Source organism: Scyliorhinus canicula, chromosome 9 (genome assembly GCF_902713615.1).
Source record: "Scyliorhinus canicula chromosome 9, sScyCan1.1, whole genome shotgun sequence".
Lineage (NCBI taxonomy): Eukaryota > Metazoa > Chordata > Chondrichthyes > Carcharhiniformes > Scyliorhinidae > Scyliorhinus > Scyliorhinus canicula.
Window position 1 is genome coordinate 81,498,729 of NC_052154.1, and position 27,395 is coordinate 81,526,123.

The 27,395-nt window shown below is 47.2% G+C and overlaps 1 protein-coding gene across 2 annotated transcripts in view; it reads left to right on the forward strand.

The window, feature by feature from the left end:
- Positions 1 to 11,520: 11,520 nt before the first annotated feature.
- Positions 11,521 to 27,395, forward strand: part of LOC119971477 (endonuclease/exonuclease/phosphatase family domain-containing protein 1-like) — a 56,836-nt gene continuing 40,961 nt past the window's right edge. Inside the window, exons 1-2 of one of the 2 annotated variants that reach the window (XM_038807048.1) lie at positions 11,521 to 12,055; positions 26,174 to 27,030. In XM_038807048.1, the coding sequence (XP_038662976.1) occupies positions 26,192 to 27,030 (839 nt within the window). In that variant the 5' untranslated portion in view covers positions 11,521 to 12,055; positions 26,174 to 26,191. Of the gene's footprint in view, positions 12,056 to 12,815; positions 13,001 to 26,173; positions 27,031 to 27,395 lie in introns of those variants that run through there. The other variant, XM_038807047.1, reaches the window with a different exon arrangement.

Sequence of the window (27,395 nt, forward strand, 5' to 3'; positions counted from 1 at the left end):
GACAATGGCCTTATTGTCATGAAGGCATGGTAGCACAAGGTTAGCACTGTTGCTTCACAGCACCAGGGTCCCAGGTTCGATTCCCGCTTGGGTCACTGTCTGTGGGGAGTCTGCACGATGTCCCCGTGGGTTTCCTCGGGGCGCTCAGGCTTCCTCATACAAGTCCCGAAATACATGCTTGTTAGGTGAATTGGACATTTTAAATTCTCCCTCTGTGTACCCGAACAGCCGCCGGAGTGTGGTGCCGAGGGGCTTTTCACAGTAACTTCATTGCAGTGTTAATGTAAGCCTACTTGTGACAATAATAAAGATTATTATTAAGAAATGTGTTAAATGGACGGCACAGTGGTTAGCAATGCTTCCTCATGGCGCCGAGGACCCGGGCTCGATTCCAGTCCTGGATCACCCCCACAACCTAAAGATGTGCAGGGTAGGTGGATTGGCCACACTAAATTGCCCCTTAATTGGGAAAAAGTAATTGGGTACTCTTTAACACAAGTAACCTTTAATATGAACAGTTTATAATTAAACAAACAGTTAAATTATCTGCTACATCTTTCCCCCTTCCTAACTCACCCCACTCACTACACACAAACAACACAGAGGGGAAAGCGTGGTGGTAAGGGAAAGAAAATATTAATAAAAATAAAACGCTAAGGATCTTTGATTCACTGGGATAATGTCCTTCTGCAGTTCAGGTTTTTGTTTTGGTACTTCTTCTTTCTAGGTTTTAGCTGGTTGTCCCTAGCAAAATTGTCTATTTTGTCTCAGGCAAAGTTGTCTATTTCCTCTGCAGACTCAGCACCATTTCAGGTTCACAGCAAAGGATGTACCGGGACTCACTGCTTTCAGAACAATAGAGCAGTTATATCGCTTCAGAAGCAGGAGAGAGAGCGAGAGAGAGAGAGAGAGAGAGAGAGAGAGCATTCCTTTCACTTCCAAGGTCTAAACACTTCTGCCAGAAGTGTTTCTCTCAGAAAGCATCACACAGTAATCAATCACTGACCATTGTCAGGCAGAACTGTCTTTGGCCACCCCACTGGTTGCCAATTAACCAACGAACTGACTCCCTCCAAAGCTGGTTCCTAAGATTCAAGCGGTGCCTAAAAGTCTGGCTTCTCCTCTCCAAAATACAAAACCTGAGAACACAGTGTCCTGGCAAGCAGTCTGTTTCATTTGAGTCTTCTGCTCAAAAGCACATCCCGTTTGTGGATCCATGGATCAAAATGATAAAACAAAATAAATGGGAACAAAGGATATAAAAAGGAAGAACTCTTACATCATTATAGCAAACCAGGCAAGAATGTGTGGGAGAGAAAATTATCGGAATGGATTGAGACACAGACATAAGTAACAAATACCCAATTCAGTTAGAACTAAAGTGGCGAGTCATTGTGATAAAGGTTGTTATAGGACGGAGTCAGTCTGAAGCCTCTGAGCATAGTCAGAATCATGGTAGTCTCAAGGAAATCCTTTGCTGAAACTCCAGAGTTCATCTTGGTAACTGGTAGCATTGAATTGTCAGACATTGTTCATTGAGACAATCAATAACAACAGCCTGTTACATCAGAAAGGTTTTGAATAAGTTAGTTCAGATAAATTTCCCTTGGAGTTCATCCAGGCTGTGTAATAGTAAAAACAAGGCAGACTTCTGCCCACTAAATGTAACCTCCAATTTGGTCAATCTTCAACGGACTGAGCAGGTTGATTTACACAAAGCTGCCCAACCTGTTTTTGATCCAGATGATAACAAACCCGTTGTGAATTTTAATGTTTGCTGTACTTATTACATTTAAGTGTTGGTGTGTGTGTCTCTGTGTTCTGTGGATGTGTGAAAATGTATCTTGTGTGTGTGTGTGTGTAAATGTGTGCATGTGTATCTGCGACTGGGTGTGTGCAGGTTGTGGGTGGCACGGTAGCACAGTGGTTAGCACTGTTGCTTCACAGCACCAGAGTCCCAGTTAGATTGCAGCTTGGATCACTGTCTGTGTGGAGTCTGCATGTTCTCCTTCTGTCTGTGTGGGTTTCCTCCAGGTGCTCCGGTTTCCTCCCACAAGTCCCGAAGGACGTGCTGTTAGGTAATTTGGACGTTCTGAATTCTCCCTCTGTGTACCCGAACAGGCGCCAGAATGTGGCGACTATGGGCGTTTCATAGTAACTTCATTGCAGTGTTAATGCAAGCCTACTTATGACAAAAGATTATTATATTATTTTTATGCATGTTAATGTGTGTGTAGGCACATGAAGGTGTGTGTAGATGCGCACATAGATATGTCTGTCTGTTTATCTGTGACTGTGTGTGTAGATGTGTGTTTGAATGTCAGGGAAGGCAGTACAATGCTCCTACTGCAGAATGTTTGAGGTGAGGGACACCGTCAGTGTCCCTGCTGATTTCATCTGTGGGAAGTGCACCCAACTCCAGCTCCTCAAAAACCGTGTTAGGGACCTGGAGCTTGAGCTGGATGAACTTCGGATCATTAGGGAGGCAGAGGGGGTCATAGATAGGAGCTTCAGGGAAGTAGTTACACCAAAGACTGGCGATAGATGGGTAACTGTAAGAGGGACTGGGAAGAAGCAGTCAGTGCAGGGACCCCCTGCGGTCGTTCCCCTGAGCATACCGTTTTGGATATTTGTGGGGGGGGACGACTTACCAAGGGTAAGCCATGGGGTACGGGCCTCTGGCACGGAGTCTGTCCCTGTTGCTCAGAAGGGAAGGGGGGAAAGGAGTAGAGCATTAGTAATTGGGGACTCAATAGTCAGGGGCACAGATAGGAGATTTTGTGGGAGCGAGAGAGACTCACGTTTGGTATGTTGCCTCCCGGGTGCAAGGGTACGTGATGTCTCGGATCGTGTTTTCCGGGTCCTTAAGGGGGAGAGGGAGCACCCCCAAGTCGTAGTCCACATTGGCACTAACGACATAGGTAGGAAAGGGGACAAGGATGTCAGGCAGGCCTTTAGGGAGCTAGGATGGAAGCTCAGAGCGAGAACAAACAGAGTTGTTATCTCTGGGTTGTTGCCCGTGCCACGTGATAGTGAGATGAGGAATAGGGAGAGAGAGCAATTAAACACGTGGCTACAGGGATGGTGCAGGCGGGAGGGATTCAGATTTCTGGATAACTGGGGCTCTTTCTGGGGAAGGTGGGACCTCTATAGACAGGATGGTCTACATCTGAACCTGAGGGCAACCAATATCCTGGGGGGGAGATTTGTTAGTGCTCTTTGGGGGGGTTTAAACTAATTCAGCAGGGGCATGGGAACCTGGATTGTAGTTTTGGGGTACGGGAGGTTGAGAGTATAGAGGTCAGGAGCACAGATTTGACTTCGCAGGAGGGGGCCAGTGTTCAGGTAGGTGGTTTGAAGTGTGTCTACTTCAATGCCAGGAGTATACGAAATAAGGTAGGGGAACTGGCAGCATGGGTTGGTACCTGGGACTTCGATGTTGTGGCCATTTCAGAGACATGGATAGAGCAGGGACAGGAATGGTTGCTGCAGGTTCCGGGCTTTAGGTGTTTTAGTAAGCTCAGAGAAGGGGGCAAAAGAGGGGGAGGTGTGGCGCTGCTAGTCAAGGACAGTATTACGGTGGCGGAAAGGATGCTAGATGGGGACTCTTCTTCCGAGGTAGTATGGGCTGAGGTTAGAAACAGGAAAGGAGAGGTCACCCTGTTGGGAGTTTTCTATAGGCCACCTAATAGTTCAAGGGATGTAGAGGAAAGGATGGCGAAGATGATTCTGGAAAAGAGCGAAAGTAACAGGGTAGTTGTTATGGGAGACTTTAACTTTCCAAATATTGACTGGAAAAGATATAGTTTGAGTACATTAGATGGGTCGTTCTTTGTACAATGTGTGCAGGAGGGTTTCCTGACACAATATGTTGACAGGCCAACAAGAGGCGAGGCCACATTGGATTTGGTTTTGGGTAATGAACCAGGCCTGGTGTTAGATCTGGAGGTAGGTGAGCCCTTTGGAAACAGTGACCACAATTCGGTGACCTTTACGTTAGTGATGGAAAGGGATAAGTATACCCCGCAGGGCAAGAGTTATAGCTGAGGGAAGGGCAATTATGATGCCATTAGACATGACTTAGGATGTGTAGGTTGGAGAAGTAGGCTGCAAGGGTTGGGCACACTGGATATGTGGAGCTTGTTCAAGGAACAGCTACTGCATGTTCTTGATAAGTACGTACCAGTCAGGCAGGGAGGAAGGGGTCGAGCGAGGGAACCGTGGTTTACCAAAGAAGTGGAATCTCTTGTTAAGAGGAAGAAGGAGGCCTATGTGAAGATGAGGCGTGAAGTTTCAGTTGGGACGCTTGATAGTTACAAAGAAGCGAGGAAGGATCTAAAGAGAGAGCTAAGACGAGCAACGAGGGGACATGAGAAGTCTTTGGCAGGTAGGATCAAGGAAAACCCAAAAGCTTTCTATAGGTATATCAGGAATAAAAGAATGACTAGGGTAAGAGTAGGGCCAGTTAAGGACAGTGGTGGGAAGTTGTGTGTGGAGGCTGAGGAGATACAAAATGAATACTTTTCGTCAGTATTCACTCAGGAAAAAGATAATGTTGTGGAGGAGAATGCTGAGACCCAGGCTATTAGAATAGATGGCATTGAGGTGCGTAGGGAAGAAGTGTTGGCAATTCTGGACAAGGTGAAAATAGATAAGTCCCCGGGGCCGGATGGGATTTATCCCAGGATTCTCTGGGAAGCCAGGGAAGAGATTGCTGAGCCTTTGGCTTTGATTTTTAGGTCATCATTGGCTACAGGAATAGTGCCAGATGACTGGAAGATAGCAAATGTGGTCCCTTTGTTCAAGAAGGGGAGTAGAGATAACCCCGGTAACTATAGGCCGGTGAGCCTCACGTCTGTTGTGGGTAAAGTCTTGGAGAGGATTATAAGAGATACGATTTATAATCATCTAGATAGGAATAATATGATTAGGGATAGTCAGCATGGTTTTGTGAAGGGTAGGTCATGCCTCACAACCCTTATCGAGTTCTTTGAGAAGGTGACTGAACAGGTAGACAAGGGTAGAGCAGTTGATGTGGTGTATATGGATTTCAGTAAAGCGTTTGATAAGGTTCCCCATGGTCGTCTATTGCAGAAAATACGGAGGCTGGAGATTGAGGGTGATTTAGAGATGTGGATCAGAAATTGGCTAGTTGAAAGAAGTCAGAGGGTGGTGGTTGATGGCAAATGTTCAGAATGGAGTTCAGTTACGAATGGGGTACCACAAGGATCTGTTCTGGGGCCGTTGCTGTTTGTCATTTTTATAAATGACCTAGAGGAGGGCACAGAAGGTTGGGTGAGTAAATTTGCAGATGACACTAAAGTCGGTGGAGTTGTAGACAGTGTGGAAGGATGTTGCAGGTTACAGAGGGACATAGATAAGCTGCAGAGCTGGGCTTAGAGGTGGCAAATGGAGTTTAATGTAGAGAAGTGTGAGGTGATTCACTTTGGAAAGAATAACAGGAATGCAGAATATTTGGCTAATGGTAAAATTCTTAGCAGTGTGGATGAGCAGAGGGATCTCGGTGTCCATGTACATAGATCCCTGAAAGTTGCCACCCAGGTTGATAGGGTTGTGAAGAAGGCCTATGGTGTGTTGGCCTTTATTGGTAGAGGGATTGAGTTCCGGAGCCATGAGGTCATGTTGCAGCTGTACAAAACTCTGGTACGGCCGCATTTGGAGTATTACGTACAGTTCTGGTCGCCTCATTATAGGAAGGACATGGAAGCTTTGGAACGGGTGCAGAGGAGATTTACCAGGATGTTGCCTGGTATGGAGGGAAAATCTTATGAGGAAAGGCTGATGGACTTGAGGTTGTTTTCGTTAGAGAGAAGAAGGTTAAGAGGTGACTTAATAGAGGCATACAAAATGATCAGAGGGTTAAATAGGGTGGACAGTGAGAGCCTTCTCCCGTGGATGGAGGTGACTAGCACGAGGGGACATAGCCTTAAATTGAGGGGTTATAGATATAGGACAGACGTCAGAGGTAGTTGTTTTACGCAAAGAGTGGTGAGGCCGTGGAATGCCCTGCCTGCAACAGTAGTGAACTCGCCAACATTGAGGGCATTTAAAAGTTTATTGGATAAGCATATGGATGATAATGGCATAGTGAAGGTTAGATGGCCTTTAGTTTTTGACTTCCCATGTCGGTGCAACATCGTGGGCCGAAGGGCCTGTACTGCGCTGTATCGTTCTATGTTCTATGTTCTATATCATCCATTCGGAGGAAAGGTATCACAAAATCACCTTTCTTCTCATGTGGCCTCACCAATGAGTTGAATCTAAAATAATTTTTCTTGACAATACCTTTGAAGTGTACCCAATACTTGTTGACAACGGCTTCATGTTGATGTGAAACTTTCAGTTAGCATGCACAATATAATTCCCAGGTTTGGAAATGGATGCTCTTTCAACCTTCTCTCATTGATTTCTGTTCCAATGTAAAGATCTATATTAAAACTTACCATCCTTTTTGCCCATCTGCTTAATTGGTTCTCATCCCAATGAGACCGACCATCACTGAACCGCATCTTTTTAGGTCATCAGAATGTTTAATTTATATTATTACAAGAAGTACTGTCCTGAATATAATTTAATTGGATATGGAAAATAAAAGTATGCCCAGAGCGGATGTGCATTCATGACAGATGTCAGGTGGTGAATGCAATTGAGAACCAGGCCAAATATTAAATGTTCAGAGGGGAATTGAAAAAGCAAATAAGAAAAGCAAAGAGGGAGTATGAGAAGAGTACAAAAGCAAGGAGGTTATGTTAATATTGTGTAAAATACAGGTTCAGCCTCAACTTGGGCATTGCGCCATGCTGCACGGTGGTTAGCACTGCTGCCTGGGCGCCAAAGACCTGGGTTCGATCGCGGCTCTGGGTCACTGACGGTGTGGAGTTGTACATTCTCCCCGTGTCTGCATGGGTCTCACCTCCACAACCCAAAGATGAATTGGCCATGTTAAATTGAGCCTTAATAGGAAAAACGTAATTGGGCAATCTAAATTTATATTTAAAAAAGGGAAAAAAAGAGAAGTTGTGGAAAAGATTCACAAGAATGGTGCAAGGGAAATGTTAGTTTTGTAAATATATTGTAAATGTTGGGGCTATTCTCTTTGGAGAAGAGAAGGTTGAGAGGTGATTTGATAGAGGTATTCAAAATCATGAGGGTTCTAGACAGAGTAGGTAAGGAGAAATGGTTCATGTTGGTCAAAGGGTCAAGAGCCAGAAGGCACAGATTTAAGGAAATTGGCAAAAGAAGCAATAGCCACATCAGGAAAAATGTTTTCACACAGCCAGTGGTTAGGACCTGGAATGTGTTGCCCGAGTGTGGTGGAGGCAGGGTCAGTTGAGCCATTATCTATCTGAAAAGGCAGGGCAGCACGGTGGCCTAGTGGTTAGCACAACCGCCTCACGGCGCTGAGGTCCCAGGTTCGATCCCGGCTCTGGGTCACTGTCCGTGTGGAGTTTGCACATTCTCCCCGTGTCTGCGTGGGTTTCGCCCCCACAACCCAAAAATGTGCAGAGTAGGTGGATTGGCCACGCTAAATTGCCCCTTAATTGGAAAAAATAATTGGGTAATCTAAATTTAAAAAATCTATCTGAAAAGGAAGAATTTGCAGGGATATAGGGGAAGGCAGGTGAGAATTGCTCCTTCAAAAGGGCCAGCATGGTTCAATTAGCTTCTCTCTGTCAGTAGCCATTCTATGATCCCTTACTGCCCCACCCCCATACAACTTCATCCAGTTTTCATTACCAACATTCTCATAGAATCATAGACTTTTCAGGGCAGAATGAGGCCATTAGGCCCATCGAGTCTGCACCGGTCCTTCGAAAGAGCACCCGACTTAAACCCACAACTCCACCCTATCCCCGTAACCCAGTAATCCCACCCAACCTTTTTGGACACGAAGGGCAATTTAGAATGGCCAATCCTCCTAACTTGCACATCTTTGGACTGTGGGAGGAAACCAGAGTACCCGGAGGAAACCCATGCAGACACGCGGAGAACGAGCAGACTCCGCACGGGCAGTGACCCAAGCCGGGAATCAAACCCAGGTCTCAGGTGCTGTGAAGCAATTCTCTATTATTTGCCAACTTGCAATTCACTTCAACAATTTCAACAATTCACTTCAACAATTTACCTTCACGAGGCTCAAGGTTGTTGAAAAGCGTCATATGAGGAACTTCTTCATGCGACTTTTGTAAGTTAAATTATTTTATAGCCACTGAGCAGCCTTCATTCATTAACTTTCTCACAGGTTACAAGCGGGTTTGAGATAAAGCAGTCATGGGACCCACATTGCTGAGCAGAGTGTACCGAGTTTACTGAATCAATGGAGACAAAGCAAGCTCACAATAGCTCATTGGTATGTTGTGTTATTGATAAATGCATATCTCAAAGCTGAGTTCTGCTTTGTTCCGGGTTGGACAATTCCAGCTGAGTGGCACTGCAATAATAACTTACCTTGCATCTTCAATGTAATAAATCATTCAAGGCACTTCACAAGGGCATTGTCCAACGTAAAACTGACCCCAAATCAAAGAAGGAAACATTAAGACAAATGACCAAAAGCTTAGAAATGGAGATGGAGAGTTTTAAAGAACATTCAAAGGCTTTGGGTCTCGACAGCTCTTGTGTATGGGCATCAATGTTGGATTAAGGATAATGGGGGAGATGCAAGACACCAAAATTGAAGGAGTGGAGCATTCTCAGTGGGTTTTGTAGAGCTGACAGGGAAGGTTGTGGAGGGATTTAAACACGAGGGAGGTTCTTTTTAATTTGAAGCTTGGCCAGTCTGACAGGCAAAGCAGTCTAACAAGCACAGGGGTGGTGGGGGACCAGGACAGTGCAAGCTCTGGTATGAGCAGCAGCATTTTGGTGGAGCTCAGGTTTTCAGAGTGTAGAGATAGGTGGCTGGCTGAGAGAGTATTGAATAAGTCAAGTCTGGAACCCGCAGTTGGTCTCCAGATGAGGGAGTTAGAAGAAGAAGAAAAAAATCAGCTATGGTTCTCACTCCTGAATACATTTTTAAAAATAAATTTAGAGTACCCAATTTTTTTTTCCAATTATGGAGCAATTTTCATGGCCAATTCACCAGACCTGCACATCTTTTGGTTGTGGGGGTGAAACCCACGCAGACATGGGGAGAATGTGCAAACTCCACATGGACAGTGACTCAGGGCTGGGATTCGAACCCAGGTCCTCAGCGCCGCTGTCCCAGTACTAACCACATCCCACCCTTCACACCTGAGTACTGTCCATTCGCTCTATATTGGGAAGTGGCCAAGCAAGTGTTACCGGAGGAGGGAACTGGCTCCCAAGGTGAAAAGGCTCACCAGCAATCAGATGGAAATTTTAACACCCAGGTGAGAATGTTGCCCAGTGAGCTGTCAGCTTTAATGGTGAGTGGCATTAACCTGTTGCTAGGTGACCTGCCTGGAACAGCTGAGATTTCACAGAGAAACCATCAGGCCCAAGGTAAATGCGGATCACAGAGTTGCAGGCAGACCAAGGTTCACAGCCTGGTTAGGGAGCACATGATTGGGGAATGGAAGGCCTACATTTCCTTTATGGATCCTGAAGGAGCACTCCTGGTCCTGCAAAAGCAAAATTTTAGATCTATCTGGAAAGGCCTCCTTGGTCGTCCAACCTGGTCGAAGCTATCGGGGCAACATGCTCCCTCCCAGTACAGGAGGCACCAGGAGTCAATGATATCAATAGGATCTCAATTTGCATATAGTAAAGTCCCACTGTTAAAAAAACTTCCTCTTTCTCAAATTAGTTTATCTATGCAAAAGTCTTTGTGCATTAATTCATCTATTGTGGGCCTAAATGTTTACATCCCTGGTTTTAAAAAATAAAAAATAGAAGCCATCTTTAGAAAATCCTAAGAAACGAAAGAACACCTAAATAAAGTTTAAAAAGGAAGTAAAGCCTGGCTCAAATGTATTTTTTCACCAAATGGTGATCAGGACTAAAACAGTGATAATGGACAGGACAGTTTTTTTCTGTTATCTGGATTGAATGATAAATATTGGCCTGGACACTGGGATAATTCTCCAGCTCTTCTTCCAATGCTGCCAGTGTTCTTTCCCCTCCACTCGCGAGGGCAGAGGGGGTCTCGGTTTAACATCTTATTTGAATGACACCACCGCTGACAGTGCATCATAGGAAAGGGTTGGTATATAATCCAATCTATTTGAACTTCTGGAGGGGGTGCAGTTGAAATTCCCCTCTCAATGCCTCATCACAAACAAGAACAATATCCACTTGAGGAAGACAGCAGAGTGAAGTAAGCAGAACTTGTAATCCCATTATAATGAGTCAGTACCTGAATTAAAGGGGTAGTGATAATTAGAGACAGTTACGCCATTTACTACAGAGCTTGTGGAATGCAGAATCTTGCTCCACCATGGGTGGTGACAGTGTCGGCAGTACAGGACCATCATAACATTGGCATCCTTGAAATCAGCATAGCAATGGATGGTAAGTATGCTTTTCATTCCAGAATTAATTGACTTGTGTCTTAAATAAATAGACTCCTATTCAAATTTACCTAGAATAGACACCACTCTGTAGGATTCCACATATTAACCCTCTCTATAACTGGCTCTGTTGGCTCAATCACCTGTAATTTCTTAGGGGGATGGGTTTATTAATCTGTCCAAAAGTCTTCTTGAGACACAACCCAAGGATCCCTTTCTGAAGGATAAAACTTCTGCATCATCATTGTCCCAGTACAGTGGGAGCTGCAATCTATAACACCATGTCAGTACAGTTGAGCTGCAGTTCCTCTTAAACCAGTGGCTGGGATCTTACCAGCCCTTCTGTGGGGAGCAGTGGAGAAGTAAAATGGTGGTTGGAGACATTAGGAGGGAAGCCTAATGTGTTCCCACTGACACAGGATATTGTCAGCAACGGGAATGGCAGCAGCTCGCTGACCAGGGCAGATGGCCTATTAATAATTAATTGCCATAGCGATGGCCATCTTACTGGCATCCGTACAGCTCCCTGCAGTGTGGGGAGATCACCAGCTATCTAGAGGGGGCCTCCCAGAGTGGTTGGTGGGCGCCTTCCTTTCCGGAGGCTTCATATCCCACAGAGGGGCCTACTGGTGGTAATGGCCAGACAACACCTCTGGAGAATCCACCCTTCCAAACACCAGGGCCTAGCTGCCCGGCTGACGCATAAATATTCTTTCCGCCGGCTCTCTAAAGGTGCCATCGCTTTCCACTTGCAGCCTCATCAACAGCCATACTTGTTAGTGACACTGATGAGGTTCCAGCTGGTTCTCAAGAGTGTTGCTGCGGTCTCACCATTTACTCAGACAGCCTCAGGACCTGCATATTTGGTGCTGACATGATGATAAAATCTCAGCCAGTGTGTGTTCACCCTATCACTTTTCTTTAACATTTCAAAAACCTTAATTAGCTCCTCAGCATTCTAAACTCAAGGGAATATACTTTTATGCAGCCTGCCCTCATGATTTAACTCTTGAAGCTCCATTACCATTCTGTTGAGTCTGCACCACACACCCCTCCTCCTCTCCTCCTCTTCCTCCCTCAGGATCCATTCTTCATGAGGTGCTGAAGACGAAGGAGGTTAGCTGGATGGGGTCCTTGTGAACCACCTGCCAGGAGGTTCAAACAGCCAAGCAATTGAATTGGAGTGGCCGCTTTATTCAGGTAGAAATTGGAAACTCATTTTCAATTCCGATCTCCAACGCCAAATCCGAGAGATGAAAGAGAGCTGTGTCCTTAAGAGGCGGTGCTCGAAATGATTCAACGCCAAGTTATTGGCTGCAAAGTCACGCCTTCTCTCGGTTGCCAATTGGCCCCGGGGGAGACCTCCCCGGAGAGCAGCATGTGTCACAGAACGATTCCAAACAAACAGAAATATCCAGTCAGATATTCAGCCTCCATACATGCACCGAGAGCCTTCAGACTGAGCGTGTGCAGTTGCAGGTGTGTCAGTGAACCTTTCTGCAAAGCGGTTACAACTCGACTCGGGGAGTGTGCAATCTGCAGCTTAATTTGCCGACACCGATCAGGTAACGTTCGCACTTGTTAAAATCAGATAACCTTTGGAGACGGACCTCCCCCCCCCCCCCCCCCCCCAAGCTGGGAAGGTGAACTTTATTTTGCATGTTCCTGGGAATTCATTTCAGTCCAGACTTCTGGACCCAGTTGACACCTACCCTCCCTCAAACACAGTCCACACCAGAGTCGGGAGTTTGGGAACTGAGTTGCCAGATCCATTCTCGAGTGTTGTGGAAACGCAGGGAACTTTCTTGAAGAAGATGCTGATGTGAATTCAAAAGAGAAATCGGACGACTTGTTTGAGAATGACTATAACCCAGTCCCAGGCACAGCCCGTGTTTAACAAAGATAACAGGTGGTGTCCCTGGCCAGTGGCGACTGATATTGTTTCTCTGATTGTCACAAGGGGGGGGGAGGGGGAAATGCATATTTGCTTCATACGAGGCAAATTAGAACACACCCTTAAAAGCTAAACTCGGTGCTCAGGAGAAATACCCTCGCGAGGCAGGGTCGTGTGGCACTCCCACATGTGACACGCAGAACACAACAGGAACCAGGGTCTGACAACATTCTCGTCCTGGGGAAGGCTTGTACCTGACTTGACTTTTAGTAATTCAGCCCGACCCGCTGAATGTTTCCTTTTTTGTTAACAGAGATCAGGCAGCCGGACAACTTGGGGTGCAAGGTGTTGCCCGAGATGAGGTGTCGTGCCGCTTAATCGCGCGTTTACTGCAAACAGGCGGGACTGACATAGTCACTATGGGAGCTTTTTGTTTTGTTCCCTGGTAGAAACAATTACTGCTGCATTAGGACAGCCATTGCTTTACCTGCTCTGAGTGCTCTCCTCTATCTTGGCTGGCTGCAAGCCTCTACAAAATTGGACCCAGCTTATGTCCTCTGGAGTCCTGGGTGTTCAACTAGTTGGATTTGGATTTGTTTATTGTCATGTGTACGAGGTACAGTGAAAAGTATTTTTCTGTGTGCAGCTCAAACAGATCATTTAGCATATGAAAGAAAGTAGTACACAATAGGGTAACACATAATAGGGCAACACAAGGTACATAATGTAAATATGTAGACACTGACATCGGGTGAAGCACACGGGTGTAGTATTAATCAGATCAGTCCGTAAGAGGGTCGTTTAGGAGTCTGGTAACAGCGGGAAAGAAGCTGTTTTTGAATCTGTTGGTGCGTGTTCTCAGACTTTGTATCTCTTGCCCATTGGAAGTAGTTGGAAGAGTGAGTAAGCTGGGTGGGAGGGATCTTTGATTATGTTGCCCGCAGGACACTGACACCGTGCGTATAAAAGGAAATTTAGGATAAAAGAGAATTTAAGTCAGTCGCAAATTAATAAATTGGGGAAAAGGGAGATGCAAATAGTTTGGGGAAGTAAACTTTTAAAAAACTGATAAGCAAATAGAATATCAGTGGGAAACATTTAAAGCAGTATTAAAATCCAGGAGAAATATATCCCACTTAAAAGCAGAACAAACTGTCAGTAGTGACACACCATGGATAATTAGAAGAAAAGTTAAAACTAAGGAAGAAGGCATAGATAGACAACAAAGGAGAATAAAAATGCAAAGCTTAACAGGTTACGAAATAAATTTTTAAAATGGTAAAATGCAAACTATGAAATGATCATGGAATGGGAACAGAAATAGTGAAATATTTCACAGTGACAAATGATAAAAGAAAAATAAGGGTAGGCTGGACTTCCTGAGAAACATGATGGCAGAAATACTAAAGAGTTACTTTGCCTTGTTACTTAACAACATTTAAAAGAAGTAACCAAATAGGATATAAAGACATTTAAGGTAGAAATTGGGGAGAGAATGGATAAACTAATCGAACTTAGGGTGTTAGTGGTTAAGGGTGCGCCCTGCTCTGAGCCACAGGTGCAAGGAATCTGTTAGCCTGAGTTAATACCTCAGAACTCAAATAAACACTCAAATTTGTGTGGTAATCAAATGGCTTCTTTTGGTTAAGATTCACGAATGTTCTCTTTAATAATATTTTTTATTAGTGTTATTGAAGTAATTTTTATTACTTCAAGTAGGCTTACATTAACACTGCAGTGAAGTTACTGTGAAAATCCCCTAGTCGCCATATTCTGGCGCCTGTTTGGGTACACTGAGGGAGAATTCAGAATGTCCAATTCACTTAACAGCACATCTTTTGGGATTTGTGTGAGGAAACCGGAGCACCCGGAAGAAACCCACGCAGACACGGGGAGAACGTGCAGACTCCACACAGACAGTGACCCAAGCTGGGAATTGAACCCGGGTCCCTGGCACTGTACATTTAATAAACAAAGATTGAGGAGTAATTACAATGCATACTCCTGTCATCAAGGCATTGCGTCCTCCAACATGAAAGCACAACACATTTTATACACGTTAGCACAGTTGCTTCACAGCTCCAGGGTTCCAGGTTCGATTCCTGGCTTGGGTCACTGTCTGTGTGGGGTCTGCACATTCTCCCTGTGTCTGCATGGGTTTCCTCCGGATGCTCCGGTTTCCTCCCTCAATTCCCGAAAGACGTGCTGTTGGGTATATTGGACATTCTGAATTCCCCATCCGTATAGCCGAACAGATGTCGGAATGTGGCACCTAGGGGCTTTCCACAGTAACTTCATTGCAGTGTTAATGTATGATGTGGAGATGCCGGCGTTGGACTGGGGTGAGCACAGTAAGAAGTCTTACAACACCAGGTTAAAGTCCAACAGGTTTGATTCAAACAAGAGCTTTCGGAGCGCAGCTCCTTCCTCAGGTGAATGGCGAGGTATGTTCCAGAAACATTTATATAGACAAAGTCAGAGATGCTAGACAATGCTTGGAATGCAGGCATTTGCAGGTAATCAAATCATTGCAGATCCAGGGAGAGGGATAATCACAGGTTAAAGAGGTGTAAATTGTCTCAAGCCCGAACAGTTGGTAGGGTTTTGCAAGTCCAGGCCTGATGGTGGGGGGTGGATGTAATGCGACATGAATCCAAGATCCCTGTTGAGGCCGCACTCATGCGTGCGGAACATAGCTATAAGTTTTTGCTCGGCAATTCTGCGTTGTCGCGTGTCCTGAAGACCACCTTGGAGAACGCTTACCCGGAGATCAGAGGCTGAATGCCCTTGACTGCTGAAGTGTTCCCCGACTGGAACTTGTGACAATAAAGATCATTATTATACATCACCTGTTCCTGTAAAACATTCTCAGTCCTGACTCAGGTCCAGAAGCTGCTGGGCTCTAACCCCATTCCTGAGACTTGAGCACAAAATCTAGGCTAGTTGCATTTGTGTAGGAGTGAGAGAGTGCTGAACAGACGTCTTTTGAGGCATTAACCCTAATTGATTGGTTGTGAAGGATCCCATGGTACTTTTTAAAAAAAAGTTTAGAGTATCCAATTTGTTTTCCAATTAAGGGGCAATTTAGTGTGGCAATTCACCTACCCTGCTTTTGGGGTTGTGTTGTGAGCCCAGCGCAGACATTGTGCAAACTCCACATGGGCACTCTCCCAATGCCCTGGGGCTGGGATCAAACTACACCGCCACAGTGCCACCCTGGGATCTCACGGTACTACTTGAAGAAGAGTTGGGAAGTTCTCCCCAGTGCCCTAGTCAACATATATCCCCCAACCAACAGCTTAAAAGATGACGTGGTCAATTATTTAATTGCTTTCTGTGAGAGCTTGCTGTGCCTAAATTTGTTAATGTCACTCCCTCCATTATAACACTTCAAAACTACGTCACCGCATGTCCTGAAGGACATGAAAGACGCTGAATCAATTCAGATTCTTTCTTTCAGAGAAAGTGTGTCGCTGTGTTTGAACGATGTTCAACAACTGGGCGTATGCATTACCCAGCGAATCTACTGGTTTTACAAGTTGTTGCTCTGCCAGACTGATGTTTGTGAATGCCCACCCCAAATACAGAGCTTGAGTACAGCTGGCTGAAGCTTGTAAAACAACTGACCCAGGCCTTCTGGTCTTTCAGCTATACAATTAAAAAAAAATACATTTCTGTTTACAGTAAATGTCCACTACTGGCAATATCACATTTGAAATTAAATGAAAATCGCTTATTGGCACGAGTAGGCTTCAATGAAGTTACTGTGAAAAGCCCCTAGTCGCCACATTCCGGCGCCTGTTCGGGGAGGCTGTTACGGGAATCGAACCGTGCTGTTGGCCTGCCTTGGTCTGCTTTCAAAGCCAGTGATTTAGCCCAGTGTGCTAAACAGCCCACATTTACTGTGTATCCCTAATTTTTCTGACAAGTAACAGTGATAGAAAGCGTTCCATCAAATTTTTATTTTGGAATGAGTGAGCAATTTAGTTAAGTGTGTGACCCCTTGGGCAGCGCAGTGGTTAGCACAGCTGCCTCACGGCGCCGAGGTCCCAGGTTCGATCCCGCCTCTCGGTTACTGTCCATGTGGAGTTTGCACGTTCTCCCCGTGTTTGTGTGGGTTTTGCCCCCACAACCCAAAAGACGTGCAGGGTAGGTGGATTGGCCACACTAAATTGGCCCTTAATTGGAAAAAATGAATCGGGTACTCTAAATGTTTTAAAAAGTGTGACCCCCCTTAACTTTTTTATTGCATCTATGCATACATGGTAACTTTTCATGGCTTGTATGAGGAGATTCAGGTTGCTGTGCAGTCACGTGGACATGCAAAGGACATTGATGGGTCTACTTCCTGAGTCACCATTGTCCTTTTGTTGATGGTTCTTCCCACAACAGTAAGAGGGAAGGAATTCCAAGCTACCGTCCCAGCCGCCTAGTTTACTTTTTTTTTTCAATTAAGGGGCAATTTAGCATGGCCAATCCACCTACCCTGCACATCTTTGGGTTATGGGGGTGAGACCCACACAGACACGGGGAGAATGTGCAAGCCTAATTTAGTTTTGAGTTACAGCCATCTAACCAAAGCCCATGCATGGGCAGCTAACACCATAATTTGGGAGAGGAGGGGGGGGGGGGGTTCTGATTGTAGTATAAGGACAGTTTAATACTCGCCCAAAGATATGATTGGAGACTCACAACACACCCTGAAATGAAAAACAATTGTTTAATTAGGTTGGAAAGGATTAACAGGCAGGCCTTAACCCAACTAAAGATCTGTAGACCCACCTTTTTTGGCTCTTGATGCTGTTCATTGCATTCATTTCAGGCTAATGTTGGAAGGGATGAATAATGCACAAGCATATGGAGAAATCACTTAGAACTACTGCACCAAAATATTATTGTTGATGCAGAGTGTAAATATTCTACAGCCTTATTTCTTACCATCCATTTATATTTTAATATATTGGCAGGGCAAAGGGTAATTATTTGAGAGAGTGGGGAGGGGTGTCCAGGGTCCCAAAGACTTAATGCAATTCTTGATATGGGAAAGGAACAGAAAGGAAACCATGCATCTGAAATCAGCTATGTTCTTGCAAAACTCCTCTTGTCAAGGGCTTGTCTTAGCGAGGTTTAATCTGCAGGTCATTCAACTGGAAGCGGGAGGGCGGGGAGTGTAACAGGAGAACTGCAGTTACAGAGTCGATTGTTTAGATTCTAGTCTCTAATTGTAACTAAAAGCCAGTCATCTTTCCAATTGAGTTTTGCTACTCCATATTCTGCTCTCCCCTTTTTGCAATCAATGAAGCTAGTGTACTATACACCTTCATTTTGTGCCCTTTTTCTCCCCACCAAACCCAAGGCTCATTCAATAGAAAATGGGTGGTTCTATAATGGGTATCAAACCCCCATTCCAGTTTTATAACCAAGTGGCAAGTTTAAAATCAACATCAGAAGAGGGTAAAGATAGCGTAATGGTAACGTTATTGGACTAGCAATCCAGAACCTGGACTAATGGTCCAAAGACATGGGGCAGTTTTAGTGCAGGTAAGCAGCCTCTAGCCACTGGTGGAGAGCCAGTGAGAGACCAACAAAGAACAATATAGCACAGGAACAGGCCCTGTACCGGTCATGATGCCAACCTTTGCCAAAACCCTCAGCACTTCCTTGTGCCATATCCCTCTATAGCCATCCTAGCCATGTGTTTGTCAAGATGCCTTTTGAATGCCGTTAATGTACATGCTTCCACAATCACCCCTGACAACGCATTCCAGGCACTCACCACCCTCTGCGTAAAAAACCTGCCTCGCACATCTCCCTTAAACTTTGCCCCACGGACCTTAAAACTGTGCCCCCTGGTGACTGACCCCTCCATTCTGGGAAGGAGTGCCTGCCCATCCACTATATCCATGCCCCTCATAATCTTGTAGACCTCTATCAGATCACCCCTCAACCTCCGTCTTTCTAATGAAAATAGTCCGAGTCTATTCAGCCTCTCCACATAGCTTTTTTTAAAATAAATTTAGAATACCCAATTCATTTTTCCAATTAAGGGGCAATTTAGTGAGGCCAATCCACCTACTCTGCACATCTTTGGGTTGTGGGGGCGAAACCCACGCAGACACGGGGAGAATGTGCAAACTCCACACAGACAGTGACCCAGAGCCGGGATTCGAACCTGGGACCTCGGCGCCGTGAGGCAACAGGGCTAACCCACTGCGCCACCGTGCTGCCCTCTCTCCACATAGCTAACACCCTCCAAACCAGGCAACATCCTGGTAACCCTCCTCTGCACCCTGTCCAAAGCCTCCAAATCCTTCTGGTAGTGTGGTGACCAGAATTGCGCGCAATATTCCAAGTGCAGCCATAAAAAGGTTCTGTACAACTGTAGCAATGACTTGCCAGTTTCTATACTCGATGGCCCGTCCAATGAAGGCAAGCATTCCGTATGCTTTCTTGACTACCTTGTCCACTTGTGTTGCCACCTTCAAAGATCTGTGGACATGCACGCCCAGATCTCTCTGACTTTCTATATTCCTTAGAGTTTTGCCATATAATTCATCTCTTTTAGGGAAGGTCCTTTTTAAGTGCCTCTTAAGCACTTAACTAGACAATGGGGGGCTTTCCCGGGGATCAAGGATCCCCGTTTGTAGTGCAGAAGTCATATCCAAGGAGAGCTTAACCATTCAGAGGAAGGCTGCTCTACTGAACGGCAGCATCACCCGGGAAGTGGTGACAGCTGACACTATGATACCCACCCGATGCCTGGGATCATCATTGGATCTCAGGCCACAGGTCAGTGATGATAGGAGTGGGGTCACAGAATGAGGGTCACAGGGAATATGGGGGATAGGAGAGTCAGCAGATAGGAAAAGATGGTGGCTCTCAGCAAGCTCCTCTTTCCTGATACTAGGCGTCTATGGATGAAGAACCACAAATTCACCCCCCGCTCCTCCTCCCATCACCAGGAACCCACAAACATTGTTGTGTTTCCCACAGGGTGATCCACTGCTGACTTGATACCAGCTGTGGTGAATTGAAGCCCTTAAGTAAGCATTTATCTTCCACTTAAGGGCCTCAGTTGGCAGTGGAACTGGAATGCCATCCACAGGCCTTCCTGACACACACCAAGGGTGGAAGTGGGGTGGAGCAGGGGAATGGCAGGGCCCCCACGAACCACTTTCCTGCCTGATTAAATGTGCCCCTGTCACCAAATCTGCCACATAGGATAGGGCATTAAATTCCACCTCTAATTTCAAATCCCATGGCATTTGGGGCAATTAAAAATGCTGTTAATCATAGATTCTATGATTCTAATTAATAAATCTGGAATAAAATGCACATCTCATTAATGTTCATGAAAGTAGTCAATTGTTGTAAAAACCCATTTGGTTCATTAATGTCCTTCAGGGGAGGAAGCTCTTAGCCAGTCTGGTCTATATGTGACTCCAGATCCACACCAGTGAGATTGACTCTAAACTGCCCTCTGTAATAGTTTAGCAACCACTCAGTTATATCAACTGCTATAGAGGAGCACCGTGGATGTACCTGCACCATATGGACTTCAAGCGACTCAAGAAGGCAGCTTACCATCGTCTTCTGAAGGGCAATGAGAGATGGACAATAAATGCTGACATTGCCTGCAATGTTCTAATCACAAAACGTAAGAAGAAGTGCTGGGAAAAATGAGACGTTTTGTCAAAGCTTTTTGTCTTGCACTCATCAGGACATTTCACAAGAATGTAAATCTGAGGGAGACAACAAATTTAGACTATAAGCAAAGGAAGGGCTGATTTGTTCGCAAGTGGTTGACAATCTGCACTGTCTTCGCATACAGTATAAACCTATTGTTTCCCTTGGATTTGTATTCTTGTGAAATAACCTGATGAGTGCACTACAAAAAGCATCAATACAAAAGTCAATTTTTTCCAGCGATAAGCAGAGGGCATGGGATAGAGGAAAATTGGTTGTCTGGATACAGAATTGGCTGGCCGAAAGAAGACAGCGAGTGGTAGTGGAAGGAAAGTATTCCGCCTGGAGGTCGGTGACCAGTGGTGTCCCGCAGGGATCTGTTCTGGGAACTTGGCTTGAATGAGGAAGTGGAAGGGTGGTTTAGTAAGTTTGCCAATGACACAAAGGTTGGTGGAGTTGTAGTTGTGTCGAGGGATGCCTCAGGTTACAACAGGACATTGACATGATGCAGAGCTGGGCTGTGAAGTGGCAGATGGAGTTCAACCTGGATAAATGTGAAGTGATTCATTTTGGAAGGTTGAATTTGAATGCTGAATACAAGGTAAAAGGCAGGATTCTTGGAAGTATGGAGGAACAGAGGGATCTTGGGGTCCATGTACATAGATCCCTCAAAGTTGCCACCCAGGTTGAAATGAAATGAAATGAAAATCACTTATTGTCACGAGTAGGCTTCAATGAAGTTACTGTAAAAAGCCCCTAGTCGCCACATTCCGGCGCCTGTTCGGGGAGGCTGGTGCAGGAATCTAACCGTGCTGCTGGCCTGCTTGGTCTGCTTTAAAAGCCAGCGATTAGCCCAGTGATTCAGAAGGTGTATGGTGTGTTGGCTTTCATTAACAGGGGGATTGAGTTTAAGAACCGCGAGGTTTTGCTGCAGCTTTATAAAACCCTGGTTAGGCCACACTTGGAATATTGTGTCCAGTTCTGGTCGCCTCATTATAGGAAGGATGTGGATGCTTTTGGAGAGGGTGCGGAGGAGATTTACCAGGATGCTGCCTGGACTGGAGGGCATGTCTTGTGAAGAAAGGTTGAGGGAGATGGGGCTTTTCACGCTGGAGAGAAGAAGGAAGAGAGGTGACTTGATGTAGGGGATAAGGTGATGAGAGGCATGGATAGAGTGGATAGCCAGAGACGGTTCCCTAGGGCGTAAATTGCTGTCACGAGGGGACATAATTTTAAGGTGATTGGAGGAAGGTATAGGGGAGATATCAGAAGTCGGTTCTTTACACAGAGTGGTGGGTGCGTGGAATGCATGGCCAGCAGAAGTGGTGGAGCCAGAGTCAGGGGCATTTAAGCGACTCTTGGACAGGCACATGGACAGCAGTAAATTGAGGGAGTGTAGGTTAGGTTGATCTTGGATTAGGATAAGTGGTCAGCACAGCAAAGTGGGCCTAAAAGCCTGTACTGTGCTGGACTGTTCTATGTTCTATGTACTCAGGTTCTGTGCTACCAAAGGACTAAATGAATAAAAAGTGGAAAAACACAGAATGGTGTACAATATAGCATCCAAGTTGTCACATCACGCACTACATACCTGACACACAAAGGTCCACATAGCCTCCCTGGGATCCCAGTTTGGAAATCAAGATGCTTCCAGTGCAGTGAAGGTTGTGGTGTGGACGTGTTCACCATTGGATCAAAGCACTGAGAGCTGAATAATACAGACTGATACAGCCAACCCAATTCCAATGAATCCCCCCAGATGTTAGGACACTGGGGTCAGATCGTCACTGAAATACAAAGCCCAAACCAATCTTTTGATGTTGCAATTGTTTTAACGGGTCAGGAAAGAAACCACAAGTTTTTATTTGAAAGTTTTACAGCCGTTGCTGATCTCGTCCCACTGTAGAAATGGAATTAATCTGGGTGAGTCTGGGCTACGTGAATACTGTGTGTTTGTGTTGGCTGGAGTGGGCTAGATGAGCTAAATTAATGCTGCCTGTTCATTTAAAACCATCAGATCCAGTTCATTTGAAAGTTAAGATTTATGTGTGCCTTGAGGAATGATGTGTGCTTACTCATAAACAACTAGATATTTCCTTCTGATTATTCATGCATAATGACTGAAGCGCTGTGATCATTTGCTGTAAATCATGGATGCAATGGGCGATTGCAGGACAAGGTTCAAACTTGTATAGCTGCAAGTTTGCAGATGATACTAAGATTGGTGGAGTTGCAGATAGTGAGGAGGACTGTCAGAGAATACAACAAAATATAGATAGATTGGAGAGTTGGGCAGAGAAATGGCAGATGGAGTTCAATCCAGGCAAATGAGAGGTGATGCATTTTGGAAGATCAAATTCAAGAGTGGATTATATGGTCAATGGAAGGGTCCTGGGGAAAATTGATGTACAGACAGATCTGGGAGTTCAGGTCCATTGTCCCCTGAAGATGGCAATGCAGGTTGATAGAGTGGTCAAGAAGGCATACAGCATGCTTGCTCCCTATCCCTTGGCCAGCTCCTCCAGCCCAATCGGATCCCCCAAACCCACCACCAGTCCCTCCTCCACTTTCTGGAACCTCAGTTGGTCCAGAAAGCAACCCATCCCTCCCTCCTCCTGTGGGGGCTCGTACCGATACAGTTCCTCATAAAAGTCCCTGAAGACCCCATTGATGTCAACCCCACTTCGCGCTACACTCCCCCTCCTGTCCTTAACTCCCCCAATCTCCCTAGCTGCGTCCCGCTTCCAAAGCTGATGCGCCAGCATCCGGCTTGCCTTTTCCCCATACTCGTAGATCGCCCCCTGGGCCTTCCTCCATTGCGCCTCTGCCTTCCTGGTGGTCAACAGGTTGAATTCGGCCTGGAGACTACGCCTCACCCTCAACAGTCCCTCCTCCGGCTCCTCCGCGTACCTCCTGTCCATCCTCACCATCTCCCCCACCAGCCTCTCCCTATCCCTCTGCTCTCTCCTCTCCTTATGGGCCCTAATGGAGATTAGTTCTCCCCGACCACCGCCTTCAGCGCCTCCCAGACCATCTCCACTTGAATGTCCCCATTGTCGTTAGCCTCCAGGTATCTCTCTATGCTGCTGCGAACCCACTCTCTCACCTCCTCACCTGCCAACAGTCCTACATCCAAGCGTCACAGCGGGCGCTGGTTTCTCTCCTCCCCCAGCTCCAAGTCTACCCAATACGGGGCATGATCTGAAAAGGCTATCGCCGAGTACTCGGTATCCCCTACCCTCGTAATCAGCGCCCGACTCATAACGAAGAAATCGATCCGGGAATAGGCCTTATGAACATGTGAGAAGAATGAGAATTACCTAGCCCTCGACCTTGCAAATCTCCAAGGATCTACACCTCCCATCTGGTCCATAACCCCCTCAGTACTCTAGCCGCCACCGGTCTCCTGCCTGTCCTGGTCCCCCCCCCATTATTAGGCACCCCACTTCCAGGTCCGGGATTCGGCCTAGCATGCGCCGCATAAAACCCGCATCGTCCCAGTTCGGGGCGTAAACATTAACCAGTACCACCCTCTCCCCTTGCAACTTACCATTACGTACCTACCACCATTATCTGCCAGAATGCTTGACGCCTCGAACGAAACCCTCTTTCCCACCAGAATCGCAACCCCCTGATTTTTTGCATCTAGCACTGAATGGAACACCTGGCCTACCAACCCCTTCCTCAATCTTACCTGGTCCGCCACCTTCAGGTGCGTTTCCTGGAGCAAGACCACATCAGCCTTCAGCCCCTTCAGGTGCGCAAACACCCGGGCCCGCTTAATCGGCCTGTTCATGGAACATAGCACAGAACAGGCCCTTCGGCCCTCGATGTTCTGCCGAGCAATGATCACCCTACTTAAACCCACGTAACCCGTATACCTGTAACCCAACAATCCCCCCATTAACCTTACACTACGGGCAATTTAGCATGGCCAATCCACCTAACCCGCACATCTTTGGACTGTGGGAGGAAACCGGAGCACCCGGAGGAAACCCACGCACACACGGGGAGGACGTGCAGACTCCACACAGACAGTGACCCAGCCGGGAATCGAACCTGGGACCCTGGAGCTGTGAAGCATTGATGCTAACCACCATGCTACCGTGAGGCCCCTTACGTTCAAGATTATCAGCCGGATCAGGGGGCTGCCCGCCCCCCTCCCCCACCGACTAGCCATAACCCCTCTGCGGCCAGCCGCGCGCCCACACCCCACACTCGGCCCATTCCCCACGGCGGCAGACCCCCGTCCCGACCCCCTCTACTCGCTCCATCTCTCCCTTGACCATACCAGCAGCAACCCGGTTCCCCCCTTCCCCCCAGCAACGACCCCACCTAGCTGCGTTGCTCCCCCCATTGCAGTCCCGCAAGTCAGCCGACTCCTGCTGACCCCGGCCGCTCCCACCCCTCCTTCGACTCCTCCCCTTGTGGGATGTCCCCTCCCCCTCCATTGCCCACCCACAGGGTCCCCGCCAGACCCTTCATCCCAAGCGCGGGAAAAAGCCCGCGCTTCCCCGCTCTGGCCCTGCCCCTTCCAGTCTTCAGCCCGGGGAAAAAGCCCGCGCTTCCCCGCTCTGGCCCCGCCACTTCCAGCCTTCAGCCCGGGGAAAGAGTCCGTGCTTTCCACCTGCCCGGCCCCGCCTCCTCTGGCGCAGCTCCTAATTCACAGGCCCAGTCCTCTCACCCCACCCCGGGCCTTCCCTTCCCCCACGGGGGCCCCGCCTCCTCTGGCGCAGCTCCTATTCACAGGCCCAGTCCTCTCACCCCCATCTCGGGCCTTCCCCTTCCCCGCGGGGGCCCCGTCCCTCCTTCCGACCTTCCACCCCCCCACTCCATTTATTTGCCTCCCATCACTAACCCACCCGACGGATCTAACCAAATCACTGCCCAACTCACCCCAACCATCCACCCTAAACCGCGAAAAACAAGAACAGAGAACGAACAAAAAGAACCCCCACTCGAAGTGTAACACAACCTCAGCAATCCCCGACCATCCCAATACACGGCCCCCACCCCGACCCTCAGTTTGTGTCCAATTTCTCGGCCTCAACAAAGGCCCGCGTCTAATCCGGGGACTCAAAATAATGATGCCGGTCCTTGTAGGTGACCCACAGACGCGCCGGCTGCAACGTGCCGAACTTCACCCCCTTCCTGTGCAGCACCGCCTTCGCCCGGTTGTACCTGACCCGCTTTTTTGCCACCTCTGCACTCCAGTCCTGATAAATTCGAACCTCCGCATTCTCCCACCTGCTGCTCCGCTCTCTTTTGGCCCACCTGAGGACACACTCCCGATCAGCGAATCGGTGAAATCGCACCAGCATTGCCCGCGGCGGCTCGTTAGCCTTGGGCCTCCTTGCCAGCACTATGGGGCCCTTTCCAGCTCCAGGGGCCCCTGAAAGGACCCTGCTCCCATCAGCGAGTTTAACATAGTGATCACACAGGCCCCAACATCCGACCCCTCCGGGAGGCCCAGGATCCGCAGATTCTTCTGCCTCGACCGATTCTCCATCTCCTCGAACCGCTCCTGCCATTTCTTGTGGAGCGCCTCATGCGCCTCCACCTTTACTGCTAGGCCCAAGATCTTGTCTTCGTGCTCCGAGACCTTCTGTTGGACCTCGCGGATCACCACCCCCTGGGCTGCTTGGGTCTCCAGCAACTTATCAATGGAAGCCTTCATCGGCTCCAGCAGGTCTGCTTTAAGCTCCCTGAAGCAGCGCTGGAGAGCCTCCTGTTGCTCCTCCGCCCACTGCATCCATGCTGCTTGGTCTCCGCCCGCCGCCATCTTGCTTTTCTTCCCTCGCACTTTCTTTGGCTTCACTGCCACTTTTTTAGTCGCCCTGCTCCTGGTCCAAGCCACACACTGTCGGGGGAATGCTGCAAACTCCTTCCCACACCGGGAAATGTCGAAACATTGCCGTTGGGGGCCCTGAAAAGAGCCCAAAAGTCCGTTGTAAGCGGGAGCTGCCGAATGTGCGACTTAGCTCTGCATAGCCGCAACCGGAAGTCCATGGTGTCATTAAAGTTGACTAATTAGTGAGTCTTCTGCCCTATGTTGGGAAATTAAATTGACAAGTTCTAACAACAGTGCATTTGAATTTCTCAGATACAAAGGCAAAGTGAAATGGGCTACCAGTTAAGCTGCCACCGGCCACAATGTGACCCGGGACCCCAGCACCCGAAGGGCAGGAAGCGGCAGAAAGGCCCACACCTCAGCGCCACGTGCAGCTTTACCCACAACCTGGCAGCGCACCACCGGGTTAATATCAACACTGCCTCAGAGGAAGAGCTAATGACACTGCAAGGGATCAACCGGACTCTGGCGCACAACATCGTGCTTTACCGCCGCATGATCGGAGGGTTCCGCAAAATCGAGGACATGGCTTTGGTAACGGGAGTAGGGGCCACAAAGCTCCAGCTGATCAGGCCAGAAATCTGTGTGAGGGGCAGGGACTCCTCCCAATCCATGGAAAATCTGTCAACTTTTGATCTGCTGTCTTCCACCAAATTGAACATAAACATCATGTCAGAGAAACAACTCAAGGCCTCACTGGGAATCTCAGAGGATCTGGCCAGTTGTATAGTTTGTCACCGCACTGTGCACGGGCCTTTCAAGGACATTGACGATTTACTTCAGGTGATGGGGATGGATGAGTCCTTGTTGAGTACCATCAGATCCAAACTCACTGTCACCCTCCCAAGGCCCATCTCCCATTCATGTGTTCGGTTAAATGACAGACCCGGTCAAATTTCCTCCTACTACAGCCTACAGAACCTAAGCTTGAACGCCAGGATTCGGGATCAGGCCTCTTTAGTTCGGCCTCTGGCTGAGGCCTTCACCGGGACTTTTGATGGAAAGAAGGTTGTTCGTATTGGCACTTGGAACCTTCAGAGCCTCACGTTGGACAAAGTCAATAATCCGGGAGTGAGGGAAGTCATCTGCTTGACACTGCTTGAAAATGGGTTTGTAATAACTTCACTCATTTCAAATTAACTGATCATAAGCTGACATTTCGATGCAAATATGTTCATTTTTATGCTTCACCCAAGTCTCCTCCCTCCACTCATATTCTCACCGTATCAACTTAACCTTTCCTTCAGTGCTGCATCAGATGTTTATCTAGCTTCCCCTTAAATGCATCAATACCCTAATAACAGGTGCCTGCAATTTCAATAAGGAGATTCTCCTTATTTGATTGAGGGTGCAGTAGTGCAGTTGCTTATATCACTGGATAAATAATCTTGAGTTGGCAATGTGGAATTAGAATTCAGTCGAAGAAAAACAATCTGAAAATATAAACCTCGTATTAGTACATGTGACTGTGCAG